Raw genomic sequence first — 14,927 nt, 5'->3', positions numbered from 1 at the left:
AAAAATCAAAAAAATAAATAAACAAACAACCAAAAAAAAACCAAAAACAAACAGACCCTGGCCTGTCAATAATCACACTTAATGTGAATGGACTTAATGCACCAATAAAGAGAAAGTAGCAAAATGTATAAAAAAGCAAAACACAACAATATGTTGTGTACAAGAGACACATCTAATAAACACAGAGTAAGATAGAATAAAAATAAAGGCTGAGGAAAAATATAACAACCAAATGGCATCCACAAAAAGCAGGAATGGTAAAATAGGCTTCAGAATTAAAATCACCATAAAAGATAAGGAAGGGCACTATATAATGATTAAAGGTATAGTAGATCAAGATGATACAGCATGGGTCAGTAACTATGTATCAAATGATAGACCTGCTAAATACATGAAATAACTTTTAACAGACCTGAACAAAGAAATAGCACCACAATAGTTGCAGGAGACTTTAACACATCACTCTTGCTAAAAGATAGGTCAACTCAAAAGAAACTTAACAAAGTTACAGAAGAATTAAAGTACACAGTCAGTCAACTTGGCCTTCTGGATGTATTCTGAGCACTGCACCCAACTAGAACTCAATTTACTTTCTTCCTAAGTGCACATGGCACATTCTCCAGAACTGATCACATATTAGGACACAAAGCAAGCCTCAATAATTTTTTTTTAAAAGTTGGAGTAATGCAGGGAAATCTGGTGGCTTAGTGGCAAGGAGCTGCAACTACAATCCCAAAGGCACACTGTTCGAATCCACCAGATGCTCTGCCGGGAAAGGAGGGACAATTTCCTCCTGTACCAGTCATATATGATTTGACGGTACATTCACACAAAAATAAGTTAAAAAAAAATTTAAAAAGTTGGAATAATGCAAAGTATCTTCTCAGGCCAAAACGCCATAAAACAAAAATTAACCAAAAGAGTATAAAGTTTATAAAGCCATCAATGTGGAAATTAAGTAGTATATTTCTACAACATGATTATGTTAGAGAAGAAATAAATAATGAAATAAAAATTCCTCAAAACAAATGATAATGGAAATATAACTTACCAAAATCTCAGGAATACAGCTAAGGCATTCCTCAGGGGATGGTTCATGGCAATTACCAAATTCATAAAAAACAAAGAAAGAAGCAAAATAAATTAGCTAACTTAACACTTTCATCAAATAGGAAAGAACAACAATCTAAACCAACAGCAACTAGAAGAAAGGAAATTACAAGGATAACAGCTGAAATCAATGAGATAGAAAACAGAAGAACAATCGAAACCCTCAATAAGACCAAGAGTGGGTTTGTTGATAGGGTCAATAAAATGGACAAACCATTGGAAATCTTAATAAAAGGGAAAAAAAGAGAGGACATAAATAACTTGAATAAGGAATGGTAACGGTAACATCACAACAGAATCAGAGGAAATTAAATCTGTAATATCAGAATATTATGTAAAGCTATGTTGTTATTATTGTCATGTGCCATCGAGTCACCTGCGACTCATAGCAACCCTATGTACAACAGCTCTAAACCCTGCTCTATGCTGTGCCAATCCCATTGTCTCTGACACAACTACCCCACTCACTAGTTTATTAGCCCAGTCACTAAATCAACCCAATTCTTCCTCTCCTGCAATATCTCTCCACCCTCCCAAGCATGGCATTCCTCTCCACGGACTGGTCCCTCCTTGCAACATGTCTAATTTATGGCAGATGAAGCTTCAGAATCTTTGCCTCCAAGGAGCAGCCTAGTTTAACTCTCTCCAGGACAAGCCTGTTTGTTCTCTTAGCAGTTCATGGTATATTCAATACTCTTCTCCAACATGACAACTCAAAGGCATCAATTCTCCTATCATTCCTAGTCATTGTCTAGCTCTCTGATGCATAGCAAGTGACTGCAAAGACCATGGCCTGTATCAGGTGCACCTTAGTCTCTCCTGACACAAAAATTCTTAACAAAACCCTAACCAATAGAATCCAAAAACACACATAAAAAAATCATCATGACCAAGTGATATTTGTAAGAGGTATGCAAGGATGGTTCATTATAAGAAAAACAATCACAAAACAATTATGAGATATCATCGCACCCCAGTCAGAATAGCAAAATTTAACAGAACAGCAAGCAACAAATGCAGGCGAGGTTGTGGAGAAACTGGAACCCTATTCACTGTTGGTGGAAGTATAAAATGGTGCAAACACTGTGGAAAGTGGTGTGGCGATTTCTTAAAATGTTACAAATAGAGATACCATTTGACCCAGCAATTACACTACTGGGAATATATCCCAAAGAGACCATAATTGACATCCAAGCACGTATATGCAAATCCATGTTTATCTCAGTTTTATTCACAATAGCAAGGAGTTGAAAACAACCTAAGTGCCCATCAACAAACGAATGGATAGAGAAGCTGTGGTATATTCACACAATGGAATACTATGCTGCATTGAAAAACAAGGAACTCATGCAATATTATTAAAAATGGGTGATCCTGGAGGACATTATGCTGAGTGAAATAAATATCTAAGTCACACAGGGGCAAATACTGCATAGTGCCACTGTTGTAAAACAGGACTGACATTGGGGTTGAGAGGAGACTGAGAAAGATGGGATAAATAATGTATACTGCATTGAAACATATGAGGGAGATAATGGTTTAAAAGGGATATGAGATTAGGTACTATTGTCATGACGGGAGTCCAGAATGAACACTGCATTGTGGAGTGGACCTAGGGAGAGGGATTGTAAAACAATGACAGAATTTTTCTTTTACCTTTCAAGGGAAGAGTGAATTGGGGGGAGAGAGAGGTGGGCAGGGAGAAAAGTGCAACAATTAAAATCCAAAGTCCCTGTAAATGTTCATTAAAATTAAAAATTAAAAAATTAAGTATAATTATTAAAAAAAGAAAAACAATCAATGTAATTCACCTCATTAACAAAACTAATAACAAGAACCATATGATCCTAGCAATTGATGCATAAAAGGCATTTGACAAAATCCAACACCCCTTCCTGATTAAGACACTCAGCAAAATTGGAATAGAAGGAAATTTCCTTAACATGTTCAAAAGTATATGTGCAAAAATGAAAGGAAATATCATTCTCAATGGAGATAGACTAAAAGCATTTTCTTTGCAAACATGGACCAGACAAGGATATCCATTGTTGCCACTGCTTTTCAATATTATTTTGAAAGTACTTGCCAGGGCAGTATAAGAGAAGAAAATAAAAACAATCCTGATTGGCAAAGGGATAGTTAAATTCTTGCTCTATACAGATGGTGTGATAGTGTATACAGAAAACCACAAGGACTCTGCAACAACAACAGAAACAATCTGTTGGGACAAGTAGATCAATTTAGTAGAGTGGTAGTATATAAGATTAATCTCCAGAAATCAGTGGGATTCCTTTACAGTATCAAAGAGAACTTAGAGAAGGAAACCAAGAAAGCAATACCATTTACAATAGCCAACCAAACTGAGATACTTGAGAGTGAACCTAACTAGAGATGTAAAAGACCTATACAAAGAAAACTACCAAACATTTTTTGAGACACAATAAAAGGTCTAAAAGAATGGGAAATGTGCCGTTAATGGATAAGGAGACTCAATATTGTAAAAATGGCAGTCCTTCCAAAAGTAATCTCCATGTTCAACACTATTTCAGTACAGATACCAAATTAGTTTGTCAAGGAGGTGAAAAGGGAAATTGTCAAGTTTATTTGGAGAGGAAAGAAACTCAAATAAGGGAAGTACTTCTGAAAAACAAAAATGAAGTGGGAGGCATAGGACTCCCTGACTTCAAACCTACCACACAGCAGTAGTAACCAGAACAGTTAGGCAGTGGTCCAATGACAGGCACAAAGATCAATAAAACAGAATTGAGAACCCAGAAATGGATAATCAACAAGGAAATAAAACCTATCAAATAGGGAAATGACAACCTCTTCAACAAATGGCTCTGGCAAAACTGGACTGCTACCTGCAGAAAGCTGAAACAGTGTCCCCATCTCACACCATACACAAACATCAACTCAAGGTGGATTAGAGACCTGGGAATAAAGCCCAAAACCGTAAAGCTCATAAGACACAAACTGGGATCAAGCTTATAAGGCCTAGTATATGGTATAAAGGGAATGCCAAATACAGCCAGAAGTGCACAATCTGAAGAGAATAAAATGGTTAAATGGGACCTTCTAAAAGATTAAATCTCTGTACTCATAAAAAACCTTTTCCCAACAGGGTGAAAAGAAAACCTACTGAATGGGAACAAATATTTGGCAATACAATCTCAAACATGGGTCTTGTAATGAAAGTTAACAGAATCCTACAGGGCCTCCACAAGAAAAAAAGACTGATAATCCAATTACAAAATGGACAAAGACATGGAAAGACTTTTCACAGTAGAAGACAATCTGGCAGACACACGAAGAAATGCTCAAAATTGCTGGCAATAAGAGAGATGCAAATCTCTGCTTGGAATATACCCTGAGAAAATGAGAACTGAAACGCAAATAGAGATTTGTACACTAATGTTCATAGCAGTGTTATTCACCATAGCAAGAACATAAAAACAGCTCAAATGCCCAACCTCAATGGAATGGATTGAGAAATTATGGTACACAGAATGGAATACTATGTAGTACCTAGGGCAATGATTTTGTAAATTACTACCTAACATGGGAGAGAGTATAGAGCATTATACTGAGTGAACTAACTCAGTCTCATAAAGACAAATATTGTATAAGACCATTATAGAATGAGTACGAAGATCCAAGGAGGTGAGGGGGAGCTTAATCATAGGGCCACAAAATTTGATGGGTGGAGGAAGGATGGGTACTAGAAAGGGGAAAGACTGGTGTGAAAAACAATGTATATAAACTCTATTAACTTTGTATGTAAACCAGCATGAAATAAAATTTAGAAAAAGGTACAGTTCCAATCTGTTAGCTACTCCATGAGAGAAAGATGGATGACATCTTCCCATGCAATTTACTGCCTCTGAAAATCCATTGGAGGGTCAGCTAAGAGTTGGTTCCAACTTAACAGTACCCAACAATGAACAGCTTATTTTAAATCCATTCAATTAGTATCTACTTTAAATTTTTTTAAAGTAATAAATTTATTCATATGGTAAGATTTACATCTGCCATTTTAATATTTGTTTTCAGTGTTGTATCTTTTTTTTATTTTTATTTATTTTTTTTTATTGAGGCTCCTGGCACTTCTGCCCGCGTGGCCGCGAGGCGCCCGGCACCATATCCCTCCCAGTGTTGTATCTTTTTAATTCCTTCGTTAATTATTTTTTTTGTTTTAAAGGGATATTTTCTATTGTAGTTAAAATTTTCTTGTCATTTTTTTGCTATGCATTTTTTATTAATTTTAATGAACATTTACAGAGCTTTTGGATTTCCATTCATTTATTGTTGCACTTATCTCCCTCCTCTCCACTTTGCTCTTCTCTTTGAAAAGTAAAGGAAAAATTCCTTCATTGGTATACAATCCCCTGGCTCTGAGTACACTCCACTATGGAACTTTCGTTCTGGACTCTTGTGGTAACCATAGTACCCTATCATATATTGTTTTTAAACTGTTCTTTCCCTCATCTGTTTCAATGCAGTATACGTTATTTATCCAGTTTTTCTCAGTCTTATCTCAAACCTGATGTCAGTCTCATTCTACAAGTGGCACTATGCAGTATTTGTCTTTTTGTAACTGAGATATTTCACTCAGAACAATGTCCTCCAGGCTCACCCATATTGAATACTATTGCATGAGTTCCTTGTTTTTCAATGCAGCATAGTATTCCATTGTGTGATTATACCACAGCTTCTCTATCCATTCGTTTGTTGATGGGCACTTAGGTTGTTTTCAACTCCTTGCTATTGTGAACAAAGCCACAATAAACATGGATGTGCATATATCTGCTTGGGTGGCAGTTATGGTCTCTTTGGGATATATTCCCAGTAGTGTAATTCCTGGGTCAAATGGTATCTCTATTTGCAACATTTTGAGAAAGCGCCACACTGCCTTCCACAGTGTTTGCACCATTTTACACTTCCACCAACAGTGAATAGGGTTCCAGTTTCTCCACAACCTCGCCTGCATTTGTTGCTTGCTGTTCTGTTAAATTTTGCTATTCTGAGTGGGGTGAGAGGATATCTCATAGTTGTTTTGATTTGCATCTCTCTTAGAGGTAGGGATTTTGAACATTTCTTCATGTGATTATTGGCCATCTGAATGTCTTCTTTGGTGAAATCTCTTTTCATATCCTGTGCCCATTTTTCGCTTGGGTTATTTGCCTTTATCTTGTTGTGATGCTCAAGTATTTTATAAATTCTAGATCTCTTACCTGACATGTCAGATCTAGTCTTTTATCTGACATGTCATTACCAAATACTTTTTCCCAGTCTGTGGCTTCCATTTTTACACTGTTGGAGAAGTTTTTAGATGTGCATAGGGATTTGATTCTTAGAAGGTCCCATTCATCTATTTTATCCTTTCCTGGTTGTAGATTTTTTAGGATACTTGGAAGACTCTTTATGTTGTGGATTAGGACTACTAGAGTTCTTCCAAGCTTTTCTTTAATGAAGTTTATAGTTCTTGGTTTTAGTCCTAGGTCCATGATCCACCTTGAGTTGGTTTTTGTGTATGGAGTGAGGTGTGGGTCTTGCTTGAGTCTTCTGCAGATATTTTTCCAATTTTGCCAACATCATTTGTTTAAAAGGTTGTCGTTTTCCCACTTGACTGATTTAATTTCCTTGACAAAGATCAGTTGACCATAGGTAGATGGGCTGATTTCCAGGTTCTCAATTCTATTCCATTGATCTCTGTGTCTGTCATTTTACCAGTACCATGCTGTCTTAACCACCATGGCACTGTAGTAGGATTTGAAATCAGGGAGTGAGATTCCGCCTACCTTGTTTCTATTTTTAAGGAATGCTTTCCTTATTCAGGGCTTCCTTCCATTGCAAATGAAACTGTAGATTACCTTTTCCATCTCCTTGAAAAATGGTATTTGTATTGTGCTTGCACTAAACATGTAAATTGCCTTTGGTAGTATTGCCATTTTTACAATATTGAGTCTTTCTTCCTATCCATGAGCAAGGGATATTCTTTCACTTCTCCAGGTCTCTTTTTGTTTCTTGTAGTAATGTTTTTTAATTTTCTTTGAATAGATCCTTTGTGTTTCTGATCATATTGACTCCCAAGTATTTAATCTTGTGATTAGCTATTGTGAAGGGTATTGTTTTTCTTAGTTCAGGCTCTGTATTCTTTTTGTCACTAAAGAGAAATCCACCTGATTTTTGCATGTTGGTCTTGTATCCTGTTACTTTGCTGAATTGGTGAACTATGTCCAAAAAAGTTTTCTTGCTGAGTCATTAGGGTTTTCTAAGTATACTATCATAGAGAGATAATTTTACCTCCTCTTTGACAATTTGGATACCTCTTATCTCCTTCTATTGTCTTATTCTATTGCTAAGACTTCCATAACAATACTGAATAGGAGAGGTGATAGTGGGCATCCTTGACTAGTTCCTGTTCTTAAAGGGAATACCTTTAACCTCTCTCCATTGAGAACAATTTTGACTCTCCGGTCTGTGTATATACTATTTACTATGTTGAAGAAATTCCCCTCTAATCCTATTCTGTTGAGTGTTTTAATCAGGAAAGTGTGTGGATTTTGTCAAAGGCCTTTTCTGCATCAATTGATAGAATCGTGTGGTTCTTGTTCTCTGCTTTGTTACTGTGATGAATTACATTGATTGTTTTTCTTACGTCAAACCATCCTTGCATCCCTCTTATGAATCTCATTTGGTCATGGTGAATTACTATTATTATTATTTTATGTATCATTGGATTCTATTGGCCAGGATTTTTGCATCTATGTTCATGAGATATATTGGCCTATAGTTTTCTATTTTGTTGGTATTTTTACATGGCTTTGGTATCAAGGATATGTTTGCTACATAGACTGAGTCTGGGAGAATTCCATCTTTTTCTATTTTCTGAAATAGTTTATGTAGGATTGGTGTCTGTTCTTCTGTGAATGTTTGATAAAATAAACTTGTAAAGCACTTTTATGCAGGACTTTTTTTTCCCTGGAAGTTGTTTTATTACCTTTTCAATTTCTTTAATGGGTCTGTTCAGGTGTTCAGTTTTGGTTGGTGTCAGGTTAGGTAGGTTGTGAATTTCTATGTATTTGTCCATTTCCTCTAGGTTTTCATATTTCTTTGAGTATAATGTCTCATAATATTCCAATATTACCCTTTTTATTTTAGTGGCTTTTGTTGTGATGTTGCCCATTTTCTCTCTTATTAGAATTATTTGTGTCTTTTCCTTCTTTTCTTAGTTTTTCTAGTGATTTGTCAATTTTATTGACCTTTTCAAATAACCAGCTCCTTGTTTTGTTGATGGTTCTATTTCATTTATTTCTGCTTTAATTTTATCATTTTAGTTTTTTTAGAGGGTATTGGGTTTCTTGCTGTTCTCTTTCAATTTTTTTGAGATGTTGCCTTAGAGAGTCAATGGTTATTTTTTTCTGCCTTTTAATATTTGTGCTTATTGCTATAAATTGACCTCTGAGTACTGCTTTGGCTGTTTCCCAGAGGTTTTGGAAAGTGGTGTTTTCATTGTCATATGTTACAGGAAACTTTTTATTTCGTGTTTTATTTCTTCTCATACCCATTCATGTTCAAGCAAGGTGTTGTTCAGCTTCCAGATGTATGGGGGTTTTCTCCTTTATCCTCTTATTATTAATTTCTAATTTTGTAGCTTTGTGGTCTGAGAAAATACTTTGTGTTATTTTTATGTTTTTAAATTTATTGATGATTACCTTGTGACCTAGAATGTGATCTATTCTGGAGAATCTTTCATGCACCTTGGAGGAAAAGGTATACTGCTTTTTTTGGGGGGGGTGCATTAGCCTATAAATATCTATGAAGTTGACTTAGTTTATTGTTTTTTTTAGTTCTTGAGCATCTTTACCGAGTTGTTGCTTGTTGTTTTTTTTTCTGGTAGTTCTATCTTTTCTTGAGAGCAGAGTATTGAAGTCTCCAACTGCTATCGTAGTGCTATTTCCTTCTTCAGTTTTGTTAATGTTTCTTTAATCTATTTTGCAGGTCTTTCATTTGGTGCATAGATATTTATTATTGTTATGTCCTCTTGTTTTATTGATCCTTTCATCATATGTAGTGACTTTCCTTGTCCTTTATGATGATTTTTGCTTTGAAATTTATTTTATCAGACTTTAATATCACTACTCCTGCTATTTTCTAGTTGCTGTTTGCTTGGTATATTTTTTCCCATCCTTTTATGTTTAGTCTTTCTTTCTTTTACTTTTTCACGTGTGTCTCTTGTAGATAGCATATTGATGAATTTTGGGGTTTTTATTCAATCTGCTACTTTTCTTCTCTTCAATGGTGTGTTCAAGCTATTCACATTCAGTGTGATTACTGAAAGGCAGGGCTATATTGCTATCATTTTGTTGAATTCTTTTTGATGTTGTTGCTAGTATGTTGGTCCATGCTGCTTTCTGTGGTACTTCTGCAAGAAGGACATCTCTCAGTGTTTCCTGCAATGCTGATCTTGTTTATACAAACTCTCTTGGGTTCTGTTTTTCTGGGAATATCTTGATCTCTCCTTTATATTTGATGGATAATTTTGCTGGGTACAGTATTATTGGTTGACAGTTGCCTTCTTTGAGTGTTTGACATATGTTTTCCAACTCTCTTCTTGCACATATGGTTTCTTTCAAGAAATAGGCACTTAATCTTATCTGCTCTCCTTTTAGGTTATTCTTTGTTTCTCCCTCACTGCTTTCAGGATTCTCTCCTTATCTTTAGTTCTGGCAAATTTAACTATGATATGCCTTGGTGTTTTTCTTTTGGGATCTATTTTATATGATGTTCACTCAGCTTCTTGTATATACATTCTCTCATTTTTCTTTATATGATTTTGAGTGCTTGTGTAATATTTTTTAATTTCAATATGAAGGACTTCTATTAACATTGCTTGGAGGACAAGTCTGCAAGTGATTGAGTCTTCTGATTTTCACTTATCAGGAAATATATTTATTTTTCCTTTTGATTGGACTAGAAACCTTATTGTATACTTTCTACAATATTTATTTATTTATGTAATAGAGGGAAAAAACCTCAGAAATTTCTGCCTAGTAATTGTAAAGAAATATCTTCTAAATGTTTGTTGTTGTTGTGCACCATTGAGTCAGAACCAACCAGTAGCTGACCCTCCAGTGAGTTTTCAGAGACAGGTTATTACAAAGGCGGAGATTGCCCATCTGGTGGACTTGAACTGTGTGCCTCCAGTATTGTTGCACAGCTTCTTGCCACTAGGCCACCAGAAAGTTCCTTGGACCTTATTTAATTGCAGTAAATTCATGTGCAATAAAACACTTGCTAATTCAACTTTCTACGTATAAAGCTTTTGAAGGATTATTCTGTTGCATATACATGTCTGGTGTAACTCCCCCCCCCCCACCGCCAGCACGTCAAATATGACCAAAAGGGACATGGCTATGCTTCTTCTGAAAACTGACTTAATCCAAACCCAGAAGTTAAAGCTAGTCAAAGAGCCAAGAAATTGTGCACAGAGGGCAGATTAAGTCCAAGCTTCTGTCCAAGGTGTCCTCCTGCATGTGCATCATCAGAGGCTTACCTCACAAAGGTCAGGTGTGATACCCCAGGAAGCAAATCAGAGGGCAAGAGAAACCCAGAGTCCTGCTGAAGGCCTTATCCTGGTGCAGTGAATAAAAAGTGTGCTAAAGACTCAGGGAACTGAGGGTACAGAGGTCAGGAACACAAGGTTTCACTGAGGAAGAGATGTCTATGGCCTGACAACCAATCAAGGATCCCATCACCACAAATGTGGCCAGGAACTTGATTCAGAGGTAGGTCTGTTATTTTGCTGTGTTGTGTGTGAAACTCCAGAGACCATGGCACTTTTGTGGAGCAGAAGTTCTCACAGAGCAAAGCTGTATCTTATTGCATAGTTTATAAATTCATTTTGATACATTAAATTAAAAGCAAGGTAATGAAAACACCTTTATCTGTGTCTTAAGGTGAAGCCTCTTAAGGCATGTTGACAAGCAGGGGAGGTGGAAAAAGCATCTGGCTCTGGAGTCCATGATGAGCGCCATGGACCACATCCACATGCAAGATTTCTACTGTGTCAATCTCCCATGTGTCATTAATAGGACTATAGTAAAGCAAAGTTTTCCATAGAAGGAAGATTCCTTGAGTCAGGTGTGGACATGTGAGCAGATGTTAGTAAACACTGAAAACCTACATTGATTACTCTGCCTTTCTCAAGCAAAGAATATCACCATAACTAGCCAAGTTAAAGCTTTTAAGGTCCAAAATGGTGAACAAATAGATATTTATGCTATTACTATTGTAAACCTGATTGGAAGGGTAGAGGTATTAGTTGAAGTTTGTACAAAGATTCAGAATTCTGATGAAGATTTCCATTAATTTCTGTGAAGATACAAAAGAAAAAAGTTGGTTCCAAAACTTGGGTCCACCAGTGAAAGCATACATTGCATATCTTGTGCTTGTATGATGTTTACTCATACATAAGTGTATATGTGATTGTTAAGGCATGAATCCATTTAGAAAAGAAAGTGCCAACATGGGAAATTTAACTGGACTGTGACTGTAGCTTTCTCACTCAACTTGTTTTGGTGGGAGAAGCCATTAAAAGAAAGCTTAACTATAGATCACCTCTTTACTCTAGCAGTGCTCCAAGAAGTTGCAGGCAGACAGCTGTCTTCCCAAGTGTCTAGAGCATTTCCCTCCCTCCAGCCCTGGCTCTGGAAGGACAGCTATGACCAGCCCCTGTCAAACTGTGCTGATTTTGGGAGTCCTTGTGGCCCTGGTTTCAAGGAGTGCCCAAGTCTGGGGATCACCAAAGGTGGTGAGAAAATTCCAAGATATCCCCGATACCTATGTCTACATGCAGCAGGCACTCTGGTATGCCATGAAGGAGTACAACAAAGCCAGTAAGGACAAGTACATCTTCAGGGCCATGAAAGTCCTCAAGTCCCAGGAACAGGTAGGTGTCACATATATCCTACTCCACAGATTTCTTTAGTGTAGAAACCTGTTATCCATAAACAGTTATGGAAGCTGGGTACTGGAAACTTAAGGAAACTTAAGTCAAAAGAAGTTTAATTGTTTAATTTTTTGAATTTTTGAATGAAAAAGAATTCTACTCCATTCTTTATACTTCAAGATAGAACTTGAACAAACTTTTCATTGAAATAACAGGGTTGGTATAATAACATCAAAAGGTGGAGATAAGTGCAGAGGGAATAGCTTATAGGTGCTCTGAAGAGTCACATTTGGGACAATTTGAACATCAGAAGGCAGTGTGGATTACAATCCAGGGAGCAAGCAAGGTGACTGTGGACCCAATAGACATGCAGAAAAGGGACTGAACTGGTTCAGACGCCATGCCTTGGTATAAATGTCTGCTAATAATTGCAATAAAAAGGTTTTAATTAGGAAAAGTTTAGAGTTTCCAGTGACATTTTGTTAATTGACTTACTGAATGAATTCTGACTCATAGTGAACCTATGTGACAATGGAACTAACTACCTATAGGGAACTCTGGTGGCCTACCTGGTAAGAAGTTGCTCTGTCAACCCAAAAACATATGATTCCAATGAACAATCTCCTACTATGCAATTTATAGTCTCTGAAAACCCACTAACGGGTAAACTATGAATCCATTCTGATTCAACAGCACATAACAACAACAGAGTTTTCTAGGGAGCTCTGTGGCAAAATCCATAGAGAGTTGTAGGGCTCAGTGAAAAGCCACACCTCCCTGGTGATTTGGATCCACCAGTGACTTTGCCAGAGGAACATAGGTAATCTCCTCACATGCAGTTTACAGCATCTGATTGTTGGTTTTCTTGTTGTTAAGTGCTGTCAATCAAGTACAGCCCATAGTGATCCCATCTCTGACACATTTGAGCCCATTGCCACAGACACTGCATCAATCCACTTCATTTAGAGTCTTCCTCTCCTTCACTGACCTTCCACCTTTCCAAGTATGATATCCATTTTCCAAGGAATAGCTTCTCCTATTATGTCCAAAGTATGTGAGATGAAACTTCACCAATCTTGCTTCCAAGAAAAAGTTGCACTTTCCCAAAAAAAATCTTTTTGTTCTTTTGGCAGTCCCTGATATATTCAGCACTATTCTCCAAAACCATAGCTCAAAGGTATGATTCTTCTTTCATTATGCTTGGTCATTGACCAGCTTTCAGATGAATAGCAAGTGATTTAAAAAATGGCTTGAATAACTCATGCCTTAGTCTTTAAACTTATATCTTTGCTCTTCAGGATTTTGGAGAGGTCCCTAACAGCAAAATTTCCTATTACCATTCATCTCCTGATCTCCTGTCTGCTAATAACAAAGAGCCAAACAAGATTAAATAATTTACAACTTCAATCTTTTCTCCATCTATCTTGATGTTGCCTATGGCTAAGTAGTGATTAATTTTTCTTTTCTTGATGTTGAGATGTAATCCATATTGAAGGCTGCAATCCTTGAACATCTGCAGCAAACACCTCTGGTCCTCCTTGCTTTCAGAAAGTGAAGTTGTGTCATCTACTTAATGCAGATCATTGATGAATATTTCTCCACTATTGATGCCACACTTTTTCCATAATGTTTAGCTTCTCCAAGCCTGTTTGTTGAAACTGAGGAGTACCTGAAATTCTTGCTGCAGAAGGTCAAATACTGCAGCCTTCAGTATGGATTGAGGCTCAATATCAAGAAAACAAAGATTCTCACCGATTAGCATCGTCATAATAGATGGTGAAGAGATTGTTAATAGCTTTAGTTTGTTGGGTCCACGATCAACATTCTTGGAACCAGCATCCAGGAAGTCAAAAGACGTATTGCGATGGGAATGTCTGCTGTTAGAGACCTTTCCAATGTACTTAAGAGCCTTGATGTCAGTCTGGACACTAAGGTGTGCCTGATACAGTCCATGGTCTTTGCAATCACTTGCTATGTATGCATCAGAGAGCTGGACAATGACTAGGGATATTAGATGGAGAATTGATGCCTTTGAGCTGTCATGTTGGAGAAGAGTATTGAATACACCATGGACTACTAAGAGAACAAACAGGTTTGTCCTGGAAAGGGTTAAACTTCTTTGGAGGTTCCTTGGAGGCAAGGATTCTGAAGCTTCATCTGATGTACTTTGGACATGTTGCAAGAAGGGGTCCAGTCCCTGGAGTGGGACGTCATGCTTGGGAGGATGGAGGGACAGTGTAAGAGAGGAAAACCCTCTATGAGATGGATTGATTCAGTGACTGGGGTAATGGGGGAAGGTGTGTCAGATACTGTGAAACTGGCACAGGATGGAGCAGGGCGTAGGACTGTTGCACAGCATACAGATTGAGTAAGTATGGAGAAAGAATACAGACCTGTTAGACACCTTTCCTGATCTTAAACTACACAGTGTTCACTTGTTCTGTTCAGACAACAGTTTCTTGATGTAGATACAAATTTTGTATAAACACAACTAAGTGTTCTGGATTCCCATTATTCTCAATGTTAGCCATAGTTTGTTGTGATTCACACTATCAAATCCCTTTGCATAGTCAATAAACCACACATAGACATCCTTCTAGTGTTCTCGCCATGCGTCTCCTCATAGAGCCCACCCTCTCGGATAATCTGCTCTGCATACAGATTAAAAAAGTATGGAGATAGGACACATCCCTGGTGCACACCCTTCCCAATTTTGAACCATTCAGTGTTGCCCTGCTCTGTTCTGACGACTGCCTCTTGGTACAAGTATAGGTTTCGCATTAGCACGATTAAATGTTCTGGGATTCCCATTCTTCTCAGAGTCAGCCACAGTTTGTTATGATCCACGCAGTCAAATGCCTTT

General features: G+C 37.2%; 1 protein-coding gene across 1 annotated transcript in view; it reads left to right on the top strand.

The window, feature by feature from the left end:
* The first annotated feature begins 11,836 nt into the window (after nucleotides 1-11,836).
* Nucleotides 11,837-14,927, top strand: part of LOC102871618 (cystatin-13-like) — a 15,549-nt gene continuing 12,458 nt past the window's right edge. The window contains exon 1 of the mRNA XM_006903365.1: nucleotides 11,837-12,064. Coding sequence (XP_006903427.1) covers nucleotides 11,837-12,064 — 228 coding nt within the window. The remainder of the gene's footprint in view (nucleotides 12,065-14,927) is intronic.

This window comes from Elephantulus edwardii, unplaced genomic scaffold (genome assembly GCF_000299155.1).
Source record: "Elephantulus edwardii isolate Elephantulus edwardi_28Jun2011 unplaced genomic scaffold, EleEdw1.0 scaffold00596, whole genome shotgun sequence".
Lineage (NCBI taxonomy): Eukaryota > Metazoa > Chordata > Mammalia > Macroscelidea > Macroscelididae > Elephantulus > Elephantulus edwardii.
The sequence above is the reverse complement of the archived record's forward strand: the minus strand, read 5'-3'. Positions and strand labels throughout refer to the sequence as shown.